This window comes from Eucyclogobius newberryi, unplaced genomic scaffold (assembly GCF_026437365.1).
Source record: "Eucyclogobius newberryi isolate DKJ021-1_F unplaced genomic scaffold, fEucNew1.0.hap1 SCAF_4, whole genome shotgun sequence".
Taxonomy (NCBI): domain Eukaryota; kingdom Metazoa; phylum Chordata; class Actinopteri; order Gobiiformes; family Gobiidae; genus Eucyclogobius; species Eucyclogobius newberryi.
In genome coordinates, this window is record NW_027316056.1 from 20,809,532 (window position 1) to 20,824,779 (window position 15,248).

Below are 15,248 nucleotides of genomic sequence, written 5' to 3' on the forward strand. Positions count from 1 at the left end.
ACGGGTACTTTCGATAATTTTGAGTGGGCTCCGCCCACTTTGTGTTTTTGGCCCTCTATACAGTAATAATGTTCAATTTTTGCATTACATGCTTATATGCACGGAACATGCAAGAGATGGGGAACGTATTCGTGAGCTACTTAGCGCAAATGACTGCTTTATAAGGGGAGGGCGGTCGTCATCCCAATGTAAAGTGCTCGTTTAGTGCGCACTTTTGCACGGGCTTCGCCCGTTTACAACGGTAATGTTCCATTTTCCTACTACTAATTAGTATGCACGGGGCGTGCGTGAGTGAAGGAGTGCGTTAGTGAGTGTTTGGAAGTGGGCGAGCGCTTCGCGCTCGATTTCGTGCGCACTACGTGCACGGCCTTACGAGATTAATAGGCCTCTCGCCAGCTTGTGGCGCTCGGGCCTAATAATAAAAATAATAATATTTTTAGCAAAAACAATATAGTCGTTTCCACTATAACAACAAAATATACATTGTTGGAAAGCTCTAAGCCTTCCCCATGCCACCATGGGGTGGAATCATCATTACGAGCGCTTACGCACTCGTCACTCCCTTTCCCGTCGGGGTGCCCCACCCACTCCCCATAGACTTCCATTGATTTGAGCAGATACAAGCATGGCCCATGCCTGCGGCATGGACTCTCGCGTACAGGACGATGCCAGGAGGGCTTTTGGAGGAATGCAGCGCTTCGCGCTGCTGTTGTCAAAAATGAGTGAATGGCATTGCGCACTTTCGCAGCTTACGAGACTAATAGGCCTCTGGCCAGCTTGTGGCGCTTATAACTTATAAAAAAAAAAACACTCTTACAGAAAAGCTCTTATAAAACTCTCATAGAAAAGCTCTTATACCAATAATAACAATAGTGACACTCTTATTTACAGCTGTTACATGGACAGAGAATATTGCACCAAACAGTATTGCACATGAATATGAAGATGAACGACACATGTTCAGGGCAGCAGTATTTGCAGTACTTAAGCAGTACTTAACAACAGTATTTGTTGTAAAGTATGTGTCACAGGTTAGTTTTAGCTTCCGGGAAAAATTATGGTGCAGTCGAAAAAAATAGTGCAGTGATTTTTATTCACAATCAGTCTCAAAAACAGTGGCAGAATATTTACAGTGAAAAAACGATGACTATCAAACAAGGTATTTACAGGATCCAAAAACTCACAGCAGCGACAGTAACAGGGTCTCACAGCAAACATGCTCTCCTCAGCTCTCTCCATCCAACAATGAGCAGAGCTCCTTTTTAAACCCTTAGCCCGTCCCCTGGGCAAACCAATTAACAAAAGATTGGTGTTAGACACAAAATTGGCATAAATCAACACAAACCCTCAAAATCATATTGTCCCTTTAACTTGAAATGAAGTTTCCCTTGCCCTCCATACGGATCAGACATTAATAACACATGAAACAATAATACATAACAAAAACACACATTTCAAACGAAATGGTCCAGTCCTCTGGTCACGTGACCAGACCAAGCACGGCAACTGTCAAATCAAATAGCCCAGACCTACTTCTCATGTCCCTCCTCTCACTCTTCTTTCCCACTCTGCTATTATCTTTAGTTAATTTCTGGTCCAAGTAGGTTATCTCCAATCCAGCCAGCAGATGGGGATCTAGGCACAGGTATACAGGTGTGCAGGGCACAGACCAAACACATGAATGAACAGGAGAGAACAAAGATGCACTGGTGAGTGGATTTGCGTTTTAAAAATAGTTTCCTTTTAACTTAAACCTGCTCAAAAGTGTTGAATTTGGTTGGAGGCAGTTACATTTTCTAGCTGTAAAACAGCAAGAGTAAAGTCGAGATCATTTTGGCCTCATCTTAGGTTTAGCAACGTTTAAACTGAATCATTGTTTGCATTGAAGATGTTCATTTAGATTTAAGATAGGACCTTTATGTAATGGAATATTTTATTTAATGTTTAAGGTTGGGAAATAGTCATTTAACCTAAAAGCCATTCAGATAATTAAAATAAAACGACTTAAAACAATGTATTTATTTATTCATTAAAAATCTGAATTAGTTTATTGTTTAAAACACATTAGAGGTCAGCATTGATATTAGTGGATAAATTCCTATTTTATGTTTTGGAAATTAAAAACATTAAAAAATATTTTTAAAAAAATATTAAAAAACTATATTATTTCTGGATAAAATGTTTAAAACATAACAGAAATTAAGTGCCTTATTTTTGCATTTGTTTAAAGGTTTTTGTTACTGCTGCTGCTTCTGCTGTTAACAGAATAAAAGTTTGAAGCCGAGTTAAGAGTTGCGTCTTTTTCCTGGGTCTTTCAAGTTGGACCAGCATTCATCCAATATAAACTTGACAGCAACTAGCGCTTTAAAACTGCGCCTCGGCAGTGTCTCTGGTTGGCCCACTGGACAGGAGGCAGCAGCAGCGGCGGCGGCGGCGGCAGCAGCAGCAGCAGCAGCAGGGGAGTGAGTGGGGAAAAGTGTCCGGGCAGTGGAGAAACAGTTCAGGGAAGTGAAGGATCATGATTCAGTTAACAGGGCGCCCCGCAAATGCAAAGAGCGCACCGTGCTGGGGGGACTGTATGCTGGGGGGACTGTATGCTGGGTGAGTCCAGGTGGAGTGGTGAGCTGATGGGCCAGTGCAGAGGTGTGAAGAGTCTGGTGAGGCTTGACTGGTGTGGTAGATCTGGGCCTCTATTGATCTCGTGTTCAGGGCCTGCTCCTGTGCTGCCATGATCAGGGCCTCAGTGCTGTTCTTCAGACCGGCTCTTTCTAGACATTGATAGGATTTCATGATATCAGCCACATCAGTTTTGTCTACATGGTCTAGGTGCTCATTCATGGAGATCATATTATTTAATTGAATGTACCTACCTACACATACAGCGGTTCGCAACCTTTTCAACATTTGGCTTTATAGTCTCATAAATTCTCTGGTTAAAATTTGCTATACGAAAAACATATTTTACATGTTGGGATCATGGGATACTTCTGACACTATGTAGATTTCTAAGCTTAAGCACTAATTTTCTCTCTCTAAAAAGCTTTTTTTCATTGCATTAGTTTGTTCCACTTCACACGCAGTATAGTCTGCTCAAAGAAAGTGTTTGACCCTTAAGTAAATAACCCTAACCCTAAACCGAACCCTAAGTTTTTTGCAGTAGTTAGGAGATGAAGGAAAAAAAACTTAATCTATAGATTAAAAAAGTTCAATCCCACAATAAATTCTGGATAGGAGTGTGAGCCGAACTCAGGTTCTCAAGCACCCCATGCCGTGTCTTTAACCGCTATGTCAACAAATCAGACAATTTCACACTGCGAGACCTCTCATGTGATTTGGGCCGCCAGTGGGAGTAGACCAGATTTTAGGTCAACTCCCACCCAGAAGCTGCTTGCCTTCTGATTAGCCGAGGAATCTACATAGAGTCAGAAGTTGGAGACATCAATCCGAACAGTGTTATTTTTTAAAAGAGTTTTTAAAAGCGCAAATACTTTCAGCTGTTTTTATTTTTTATGAAAAGGATCTTTGGAAAAATTAAAAGGAAAAAATAAGCGTATCATATTTTTTTTTAAAAGCTAACGGAAACAGGTCACGTCAACCAATAGTAAAGCAGAACGCATGATTGACAGTGCTGTTGTCCAACAGAAAACATTATTCTGTTATTATTATCTAGACTTCATTCTTCAGATCAAATCCCACGAATTCCAAGCACATAATTTTTAATTTGACCAATGAAATCAACAACAAATTACTTAACAAGACGGTCCCGTCATTGAGACGGCTCAAGGTTTTTTTTTTTTTTTATTATCAAATGTTCTTTCTTACTAAACATAATAGTTGAATGATGAGCTAAAACAATTCAAGTCAAATTGCATCTTTCGCTTTGAAAATTCAAAAGAAACCCTGTTGAAGCCTGACTGTTTAATCATATACCTGAAAGGTGATATCATAATAGATCCATGGATAGGTGTCACTGGTCAGGAGAGAAATAACGTCAGGCAAAATTCATGTTGGAAGAAAGGCCAAAGCATTTTAATTGATTTTAAATTTAAACAACAAAAGGCAGTTGATTGAGCTCATAATGTAATAGACAAAAAAATACAAGGAAACAAAACTTAAGGCAAAATATACACATTTTAGATTGTTTTTTCATCTGCTGAAAATGTATTTCATCCAATCTCTGTCAAAATCCAATACATTAAATGTTAAATAGTATGTTCAAAAATGTATTTAAAAAGGACTTGCAATGTATTAAAATAATACAAAAACAATAATAAATATACACATTTGGTCACAGAGTATAGAGTGGGTCATATTGGCGCAATAATTCAAATAAAAACATTTCCTGTATTCACTTTGGAGGACATAAGTAAAATAATCATATATTGATTGTCAAAATGTAAAAAAAAATATTTATATAAGGCAGAGCAAAATAATGTCTGTTTGCCGTAACCCGGCCGAGTCGTCAAAATTATAGCTGACTGAAAAAAAAATATTAGCATTTTGTCAAAATTATGCCAAATTCTTTTATTTTTCTTTATATTTCGCCGACTCACCGTCCGTTTTTTTAAAAAAAGCGCTGTATAATTTTATCATATTACGAAGCCGAAAAAGAAATGAAAATGAAACTTAATGAGCGGAGAACGTTCAACTCATTGTCTTTGAAGCATGACCCCTGGCGGTCACTGCGTGTCACTGGCAGAATAAAAAAAAGGCTATGGCTGCAGAGCCGCGGCGCGGTCAAATAACCCAGCAGTTTCAGGAGCCGCGGCACGTCCATATAGCCTCATGGCTAACCCTTACCTTAACCTTAACCTTAACCCTAACCTTAATCTTAACCCGGCGCGGTCAAATAGCCCAGCAGTTTCAGGAGCCGCGGCACAAAAAAAACATGCAGTTTCGGCCGCGCGCCGCGGCTCTGTAGACACTCCCTAAAAAAAAATGGCGGCGGCAACATGTGTGTTCAGTGTGTCAGTGTCAGACCGGAAGAAGCGAGCGAAAAGAGTTAGAATTAAAAATAAATTGATGGTGTTAAGAAAGACTGATAAGTGGCGTAATGTGCTTGTGGACGATATTGATCGTGATTCTCTGACACAGAGTTCCAACCGAGCATCCGAACATCCAAATGAAGTGGACTTGAACCAAGAAATACTGATTTGACGGTGGGCTGAAATATGCAGAATTTGTCATTATGACCAAGACGTTGACGATTCTACGACATGAAAATGGCCAAAAAAAAATCAAATAATTTGTCCTGTACAAAAATAGTTTATTGGCTGGACTTATTAATTTTTTTGTTTTGTACATTTACAGTAGCATCTCTTTTGAGAAATGATATTAACTTAATTTCATAGGCAAATTATCATTAAATTCTATATACAAATTTGGATTTTTTTATGCTTTAAAGTTGAAAAAAATATATTTACCTTCCTACCTACCCACTTGAAAAAAATTGGTAGGGTTACACCAAACATACAATTCATTTTGGATCTTTTTTTTGCCTTCAAAGTTAAAAAAAAAAAAAAAAGAATTTATCTACCTACCTACCTACCCACTTGAAAAATGGTGGGTCAGGTTACAGCAAACAGACAATTTGTTTGGGGCAGCCTAACATACACCATTTTTTCTAACCATAACAGGGTTGAACTTCAAATGCATTCCATAAGTGAGTAAGGCAAGCTCTTTGTCCTTCAGTATATTCTTCGAGTTGTATAGTCTAACACCATAGTAGCAGCTCCAAGTAGAGCTGGTTCCTCCAGATCTGATGTAAGAACCTTGATATTCTGTGCAGAGGACAGTGCTCTCTCTGAGATGACGCGCTGCACCGAGGCCTGGTAGCATGAAGCCAGTACTCCAGACAGAATGATCAGTGATGGGTTCACTGTGTGGAGGATGTTGATAATACCTACACCAAGGGCTGTGGAAGCTGGTCAGAAAAATAATCATGATTATAATGTGTTCAAAAATCACTTGATACAATTCTGCAACAATACATATTCATGAGAATCTGAGCTTGTAATGAGTACAATTAAGGAAGCATTTAATAACTAGCGAGGGACGATGGATACCAAAATATTGATATTTCGATCGTATAAATTTTCATGCAAAAATACTGATACGTAACAGTTACTCCCAAAAAATGCTGATATTTTAGTTCAAACTGTGGTCAAGCCAAAATAAAGCAACATGGCAAAATTATTTATTATAGGAGTTATAATTTTGTTTTTTTTACAAAACACATTGGTGGAAATTGCGATCCGATACCAATACCAGTTGCCATAGTATTACTATCGTAATTATGGTGTCGTATCGAAAGAAAAAGTAATCGGTATTGCATGATACTATTGATGAGTTCAAGTAGAAGCCATACCTTTATTGAGAACAGCTTGAGCCTTTGAGTTGCCCATTTTTGCTGCAGAGATGAGATGAATGGCTGTAATCGGCTCCACAACCTTCATTCCCTCTATCGTCATTATGTCCTCTGAAATATGCATGCCGTTTAGATAACATCACAAAATCATGTGCAAAACCCCAGTTTATTTAGCCATGTCCGTTTTAAACAGTACTTTACTTTTAGCATTGGTCTAATCAAATACGCCAACTCACCATCATTAAGCTTTTTAGCCTCTCTCTGCAATGCCAAGCCAGATGCATATGCTTCTATACATCCTTGGCTGCCACACGAACACTCTGGGCCGTCCAGTGAAACTATGATGTGTCCCAGCTCAGCAGCGCAAAAAGTGCTCCCATGAACCAACTCATTATTAAGTATGATGCCTCCACCAATGCCTAGAGGACAGAAAGTAAACATAAGATGATCACTTAAGATGATCACTTAAGATGATCACTCACCGGTTCCAGTGATTACAGTAGCAAAGTTCTCCACCCCTCTGCCCTGACCAAACTTCTTCTCAGCCAGCGCCGCACAGTTTCCGTCGTTGTCCACCCAAACAGGGAGATGCAGGGCATCAGAGATGGGTGTCCTCAGATCCACTGATGACCACTCTTGAATGAGTTTTGTGGAATGCAGAACCACGCCGTCTTGTGGATTGACTCGGCCGCCTGATGAGATTCCTGTAATGTAATATTTATATGAAAACATAATAGACCATAGAAATTAAGTGATCAGGTTTTCTCATACCAACACCAAGTATCCTACAGTTGAGCCGTATAGCATCCTGCATGGCTTCAGTACACATCTTTAATATGAGGTTTATCCTTGCCTCGTAGGTTTTTGGATTGAGCTGAATATATTTCTTGACTATGCTTCCCTGATACGAAAGAAAGGGGAAAAAATAACTGAAATATGAATGGCTATTATTTAAACCGCTTGAAAACATAGTTTACATACTCTCATGCAAACAATGGCCACCCGAAGATTAGTTCCTCCAAGATCAACAGCAAGGGCACTTTGCGTCTCCAGAATATGATCGATGTCCTGAGAGTTGCTGTCTTTCACAATCGGAAAACAGAATGTCTTCTGTAGTGGCTCGCTCATGTTAATAGAATGTAGAAATTTGAGAATACGTGGCACTGCATTTCCATCACCATAAATCTTGGAACTGAAGAAACAGCACATTATGTATAGTACATTAGATGGGGATTGTCAGATAAAATGAAGCGGATTGATTGGCTAACCAGGGGTATCGTTTCCCAAACTGCAACTCCAAGGCGTGGTAGATCTTGCTCTGAGTATCAGCATCTCTCACATGCAGAACATTTTCACCTAAATTTCAAGATAAATGAAAAATGATTCACATCAACAACAATAAGTGGTGGTCATCGCCTTCACATCAAGGTTGAGATACTGTACCAGTTTCTCTGCCAGTCTGCCTCGTGCCCAGGTTTACGACGGGGGTGCCGAAGGCCCCTGCTTCTCGGACTCCACAGCTGCTGTTTCCGATCATGCAGCCAGCGTGGGATACCAGCTGGATAAACTGCTCAAAAGGAACATGCTTCACAGCTCGGAAATTAGGGTGCTGTTCTATGCCCTTCCTTCTCATCACACGCACCATCTCTTTACTCCCTGTTTAATATAATTTCATACAATTATTTTATAAACCTTGCAGACTAGTAAATGTAAATATACTGACGGGAAACTGACCTGCATCAATATTGGGAAAGAGAACTAGGGTCTTCTTGTTAAAAGAGAGAAGAGCATCCAGCATTAAACCATATATTTTGATAGAGTGTTGAATATCTGTGGTGACCGGATGTTGCAAAGCCACAATATAATCATTCTCTTTGACATTTTCACCTGTAAATCAAAGTACACACGGATGTACATACTGTTCAAGCAATATTTACACACACGTTTCAATGAATAAATACCAAGCCAGCTCTTAATGATGTCCATATAGTCTTCTTTGTGATGTTTTGCCAACAGCTTATCATAAGAAGGGCACCCAGCCAATAATATGCGAGAATGGTCTTCACACATGGCTATGAGGTGCTGCTCTGCCCGGCGGGTGCAACAAGCATGGTAATGGGCCAGTTTACTGATGGCATGGCGGATTGAGTCATCGATTGTTCCGCTCACCTTAAATAAAGTGATCAGAATGATTAAAACAAGAACTACAGTAGATTTACCAACAAAGAGGATTGGAATATTTCTCAGTGGTATATGGTGATTCATTCATGGCTTTATTGAGTGTCTGCGTGATGTCACGCAGGCACTATATGTTCTTGTATTTCACGTATTTTTTTTTATTATTATATTTTCCATGATTTTCCATTTAGCCAGTTTCAACTCCTTAACGCTTCAACCGATTTCAACATGTTATACCTCATTGTGATCGCTTTCACAGTAGTACGTGTGCCATTACTTTTGACATTTGAAAAACTTGTACTTTTTACAGAATTTGCAAAAGTATTAGTACTTTTTTCCCCATTTAAATGAATTCGGGCATTATGAGTCTGCGGAATTCTTTAGGCTTTATTCTTTAGGCTTTATTCTTTAGGCTTTATTCTTTAGGCTTTATTCTTTAGGCTTTATTCTTTAGAATTTTGTGACGGAGCCAGTCGAGCGCGGGAGCGAGAGCGCGCGAGGGGGATGGAACGAGAGGGGGAGGGAGGGAGAGACGCAGACACTCCAGCAATGGCTTTAGCCATTGCAGATTTTCTAGTTTTTACATTTGTTTCAGTACAGTATCAGTTAAAGTGGGAATAACAAACTGAATATTTTATTTTGACTTTCTACATGCTCTTCCAGTGCACTGTTCACTGTTGTCTGTGTCTTGTTTCATATATACTTTATTTGACAGGGAATTGTGGCGTGAATTGGAAAGGGGCTTTGTGAATGTGAGCCCTTAATACAAAATGCACACAGTTTTACTCACTTCTCCTCCTTCTACGTGCAGTATTCGAATGTTCATTAGAGCGGCTGCAGTTGCTAGGGCCAGCGCATCAAAACGATCACCGTGGACAATCAAAATGTCCGGTTTCAGCCGCTGTAGGACATCTGGAAGCTTCACTAAGGCTAGACCCACACTTTCCACCATGGCTGCCTCATCCTCCCCTCTCACTATTGTGTGAAGTTTGGAGCCGATATCAAAGTCATCCTGTTCAATCATTCGGAATGTGTTCCTGTGAAAGTACAAATAATAACAATAATCAGATAGTAGCCTTCAAAATGTAACTGAACAGCATCATAATCAAAAACATTCCGTGTAAGCTAGTCGGACCGGATCGGTCGGTGTCAAGTTAAGTCATTGAAAATCTACTTCCTGTTGAGGTGAAAGTTCACTCTGAGCAGGTACACAGTTTTTAAGTCAATGGACCCGTTTCTATTAAGTTGTTTTATATGTTTACCAAAATAATAATGTATCTTTTAGTTTTATACTAAATACCTGTCTGCTTAAAGATAAACAAAGTAAAAAAATGTATGAACTGTAATAGTTGTACGGGAAATAAAAACTAAAATATGCATTGCACTTCATGCATGTCTGTTTAGAGCTGTGCAATTAACTGAATTTTTATCCTATATTGCGCCAATCAATTTTAAAAGTGTACTTGAAAAATAAAATAAAATATAGCCGCAAGCGGCAATGATCGGCCCTCGCCACGCCGCCGCAAGAAGAGGGGGCGCTAACGCGCCCCAATTGTCCTTTTATTACGCCTACTGCTGAATCTGTGACGCTGTCACATCTTCTCCCCTTTGTTTTACCATCAAAAAGCTATTTTATTTAGAATTCTTGACAAAATGTGCGGCTTTGCAGCACAGACACCGTGACTCTTTGAATAAAAATGTGGATATCTTTTGACGGTTCACCCCTGAAGATGAGTCACACCAATTTCAGGTTAATAGGGCTAACGCCCTAAGAGGAGTTCATGAAAGTCTAAAGTGTAAACATGTTCTTGCGATTTCCCCATTGGAATAACATGGGAGGTTTTGGTCATCGCTACGGCAAAGCCGTAACAATTATGACATGGGTCTCATTGACTTTTTTGATGGGGATGCCAAAATTGAGTTGTGTGTCAAATTTCATATAATTTCGCAAAACTAAACATTTAACCTCCGTATAAAATCTGTAGGGGGCGCTGTGGCGCCAAATTAATTTATTTCACTTCAAGTAGGTTTAGGGCAAAGAGTTTAACAACTGATTCTAATTTGACGCAATTCGGACTTTATCTGCGCAAACGGCAGAAATGTTAAATTTGGGAGATTTCTGAAATTCTAGCTACAGTTTGCGGCTTCGCCGCTCAGAGACCGTGACAGGTATCAATGTAATTTGAATAACTTTTGATGTCCCACTCCTCGGCCCTAAAAAGCTGAAATTTGGTGAAAATGGTGCTAACGCCCTGGGAGGAGTTCGTAAAAGTACGACGTTTGGAAAAACTCTCGAGTCATGTTAAGCCATGTTTGAAGCAATATGGCCGACATTTGGTTGGGCGGACGGCGTTGCCGTGATAATATTTTTTACTTCTCTTGTCACCATCTACCTCTGTGCCAAATTTCATGATTCTACGATCAGATTTCTTTGGGGTCATTTCCTATCTCTCAATGCATTTTTGGTACATTTGGGGGTGCTGACGCGCCAATTTTTTTTATTTTAGAAAAGGGAAATAGCCAGAATGTAGAGAGGCACGATTTTTAGAGGTGTGCAAATTTTTGTGACTTTTCGTCAATGTTCACTTGGTGAAAAATAGGGGGGGTCGGTCCCGAGAAGAAAGAAAGAATATTAAAGCCGCAAGCGGCATCCAACGGCCCTCGCGGGCCGCCAGCCTTCCGACTCTGCGCTTTCGACTTGATAAAGATGGCGCCCTTATTGTGTGTTGAATTAAAAAAGAACTTGACAGACGGCGACACATTGGACATGGCCAATCCAGTGCAAATCAACACAAGTGTCAGTCAAATTTGCTGCTCCGCCGCACAGAGACCGTAGCACTTGGAATATAAATATGGATAACTTTTGATGCTCCGCTTGTGTAGATGATATTTCCCAAAGTAAAGCTTGATCGAGCTATTGCCCATGGAGGAGTTTGTTAAAGTGTGAAGCGTAAATGTGAACATTTCAAAGATTTGGCGTTTTCCCATTTGTGACAGTATATTTGCAGCTCCACGGCACAGAGACCGTACCACTTAATATCAAAATATGACAAATTTTTTATGCCCCGTTTGTGTAGATGATTTCCCCCAAATATGAGCTTGATCGGGCTTTCGCACTAGGAGGAGTTTGTTAAAGTGTGAAGCATAAAAATGTGGTCATTTTAGAGATTTCGCTGTTTTCCCATTTCTGACATATATTTGCGGGTCCGCCACACAGAGACCGTAGCACTTAGAATCAAAATATGGATAACTTTTGATGCCTCGCTTGTGTAGATGATTTTCCCCAAATATGAGTTTGATCAGACAATCACCCTAGGAGGAGTTCGTTAAAGTGTGAAGCGTAAAAATGTGGTGATTTGAGCAATTTCGCGATTTTCCCATAAGGATATCATGGGATGTTTCTGTCATCGTTACGGTTACGCCGTACAAAATATGACTTTGGCTCTCATACTTTTATGATCAGGATGGCAAATTAGAATTTTGTGCAAAATATAATGTCATTTGGAAAAACTCTATTGTTTATAGGCCACTCTGAAGGCCAAATAGTCAGAATTCAGGGAAAAGTTTGCGGCTCCGTCGCACAGAGACCGTAAAAGTTATCCTTAAAATTTGGATAACTTTAGATGCCCCACTTGTCTAGGGGACGTACACCGATTTTGAGGTCGGTGGGCAAAACGCACTAGGAGGAGTTCGTTAAAGTGTGAAACAGAAAAATGTGGATATTCGAGAGATTTAGCAATTTTCCCATAGGGATAACATGGGAGGTTTCCGTCATGGCTACGGCTACGCCGTAAAAATTAAGGCATAAGTTTGATTGGCCTTTTGCTCGGGACCCCAAAATAGAATTTTGGGCAAAGTTTAGAACATTTGTGTAAAACCAGTTTTTGTCAATGTCAATGTTCACTCAAAGGCAACTCTGTAGGGGGCGCTATCGCGCCCATTTCAATTTTGTCATGCTAAACTGGTCCAAACTTGAAAGTTTAACAACTGATTCAAATTTGGTCCTAATCGGACTCGTTTTGATCAAATGGGAGCAATTTTTAGATCTGCAATATTCCAAAATAAGTTGTCCAACTTAACGGCTGCGCCGCACACAGACCGGTAAAGGTATCTCAAAAAATTTGATAACTTTAGATGCCCCACTTGTCCAGAGGACGTACGCCGATTTTGAAGTCGGTGGGCAAAACGCCCTAGGAGGAGTTCGTCAAAGTTTGACGTGAACAAAATGGCTAACACAGCGTGTTTTCATTTTCAAAGGAAGATGGCGGCCATAGGGTAAGTTTGGGGGCGTGGCCACAATATTTATTTATTTTTGTCCTCACAAGAGGAATGCGTGTCCCGAATTTTGTAGCTTTACGCCAAAGTTGACCTCGGGGCGTCTCCCATAGGCGCAATGTATTTTGACTTTTGTCGGTGACGCTGTCGCGCCATTTTTTAACGAAAAAAAAAAATGGCCCAGAAAAAACAAAATTTTTCGCTGATTCTGAATTTTGGGCAAAGTTTGGTGAGTTTTTGAGCATGTTCAGGGGGTCAAATTAGAGCTCAAAAAGCAGAAGAACAAGAAAAATAATAAAAATAAAAATAATAATATTTTTAGCAAAAACAATATAGCCGTTTCCACTATAACAACAAATTATACATCGTTTGAAAGCTCTAAGCCTTCCCGATGCCGTCATGGGGTGGAATCATCATTACGAGCGCTTACGCGCTCGTCACTCCCTATTCCGTCGGGATGCCCCGCCCACTCCCCATAGACTTCCATTGATTTGAGCAGATACAAGCATGACCCATGCCTGCGGCATGGATTTTCGCGTACGGGACGATGCCAAGAGGGTTTTTGGAGGAATGCAGCGCTTCGCGTTGTTGACTATTTCTGTCATAGCAGGAGTAAGTATGCATGATCCATGCCTTCGGCATGGGCTAGTTCACTGTACTTGCCAGGGGCAACGGGGTACCAAACATGCGGGCGCAGCCCGCATGTTTGGTACCCCGCAACGCTGCCGAAGGCAGCGTTGCGGGAGCAATAGGCCCTCCGCCCTGCTGGGGCTCGGGCCTAAATATTCCGATGCGAAAACAATGTTTCCCATTTTTCAAATATCATAAACTATACATTTTCGGAAAGCGCTCGCGCTTTCCTACCTCATGGTGTGGGTCCCTGGTCACTGAAGGGTACTTTCGTTAATTTTGAGTGGGCTCCGCCCACTTTGTGTTTTTGGCCCTCTATACAGTAATAATGTTAAATTTTTGCATTACATGCTTATATGAACGGAACATGCAAGAGATGGGGAACGTATTCGTGAGCTACTTAGCGCAAATGAGTGCTTTATAAGGGGAAGGCGGTCGTCATCCCAATGTAAAGTGCTCGTTTAGTGCGCACTTTTGCACGGGCTTCGCCCGTTTACACGGTAATGTTCCATTTTCCTACTACTAATTAGTATGCACAGGGCGTGCGTGAGTGAAGGAGTGCGTTAGTGAGTGTTTGGAAGTGGGCGAGCGCTGAGCGCTCGATTTCGTGCGCACTACGTGTGCACTTTTGCAGCCGTGCTTCGCACGGCCTTACGAGATTAATAGGCCTCTCGCCAGCTTGTGGCGCTCGGGCCTAAAAATGGCTTTTGTGACTCTTATATGAGCCATAGTTCTGCCCCACAAGACATTCGTCTTTAATCTAGATCGATAGACCGTGGCATTTAAAAACATGAATTGACAAGAACCAGTTTCAAAGAATGTCGGGGTTTTTCCCCCCCAGGATGGAGCAGCCCTACTTCGGTTTGATTGGCCTTACCCGTAGTCATCGATGAGATGTGAGCCGAGCACCACCACTTCCAGTTGAAAGTCTTCTGGGTGACTTTTGATCCCAAGCATGATGGGGGCCAGTTTGGAGTAGTCTGCTCTGTTGCAGGTGGCCACGCACACCCTTAGTCGCCTTTGCTACAGCAAACAAGACACACGCAAGTCAGTGGGTAGAGTTTAAATATTTATACATCTAAATTACAACTTCATAATCCTGTTGTTACCGGATGTGGGTGTTCAAATAATCCTTTCTCCATATTTTCTCTGCGTCTTTGGGTTCTCAGATAATATAATTCCTGTTGAAACACACAGACAAATAGAAATCATGGCTATGTCTAATAACAATTTTTTATAATTTCAATACAGAACCTTCCAGATTTACTCACTTGAGTTTTCCAAATGGGCAGATGCTTAAGAATATGAGGACAATTACACTAATAGTTTTAGATTTCAAATATTGTTAAAACATTTATGTACATGCTGTGTGTACAGAACATATTATACGAAAGTTCAAATCCGTGACACAAATCTTTTTCTTGTCACTAAAGAAGCAGTACATAGGGCAGAATCTAAATGTTTGCAGTTGATGGGTGGAGCAGATTTTTGGGGGAAGAACAGCACAAATCTCTGACATTATATGTAATTATTGTTTGTGAAACCAGGCATCTGCATTGCAACTGGTGTGGTGGCAGCAAATGACATTTCTTTTGTAAATTTAATATCTAAATATCCAGTGTCTTTTCCATTCACTTTCATGCAATCACCTACATTGTGTAATGTGTACCAGGAACAAGTTTGACCAGACATCGCTTACAATTGTGGGTGTGTACAATTGTAAGCCCTTCAACCCTCTCACTTTTATTTTATTCTATGGAAACTTCTGTATTTATTAAGTGAAAATGAATAGATACAT

The 15,248-nt window shown here is 40.5% G+C and overlaps 1 protein-coding gene across 1 annotated transcript; it reads right to left on the bottom strand.

Annotated features, from left to right (window-relative positions):
* Positions 1–5,644: 5,644 nt before the first annotated feature.
* gne (glucosamine (UDP-N-acetyl)-2-epimerase/N-acetylmannosamine kinase) lies at positions 5,645–14,492 on the bottom strand. The gene is made up of 12 exons (XM_072462481.1): positions 14,328–14,492; positions 9,336–9,582; positions 8,329–8,536; positions 8,102–8,254; positions 7,811–8,023; positions 7,636–7,723; positions 7,349–7,559; positions 7,139–7,268; positions 6,850–7,071; positions 6,604–6,786; positions 6,368–6,478; positions 5,645–5,923 (listed from the first exon to the last, which is right to left on the bottom strand). Exons 1-12 carry the CDS (start codon positions 14,405–14,407, stop codon positions 5,688–5,690), a joined length of 2,082 nt encoding a protein of 693 aa, XP_072318582.1. The 5' UTR covers positions 14,408–14,492; the 3' UTR covers positions 5,645–5,687.
* Positions 14,493–15,248: the final 756 nt, after the last annotated feature.

Coding starts and splice junctions, on each gene's coding strand:
- gne (XM_072462481.1), bottom strand. CDS start 14,407: ATGCTTGGGATCAAAAGTCACCCAGAAGACTTTCAACTGGAAGTGGTG. Junction 8,255..8,328: donor CATCATTAAGAGCTGGCTTG/GTATTTATTCAT, acceptor TTTGATTTACAG/GTGAAAATGTCAAAGAGAAT. Junction 7,560..7,635: donor TTTGGGAAACGATACCCCTG/GTTAGCCAATCA, acceptor CTGTTTCTTCAG/TTCCAAGATTTATGGTGATG.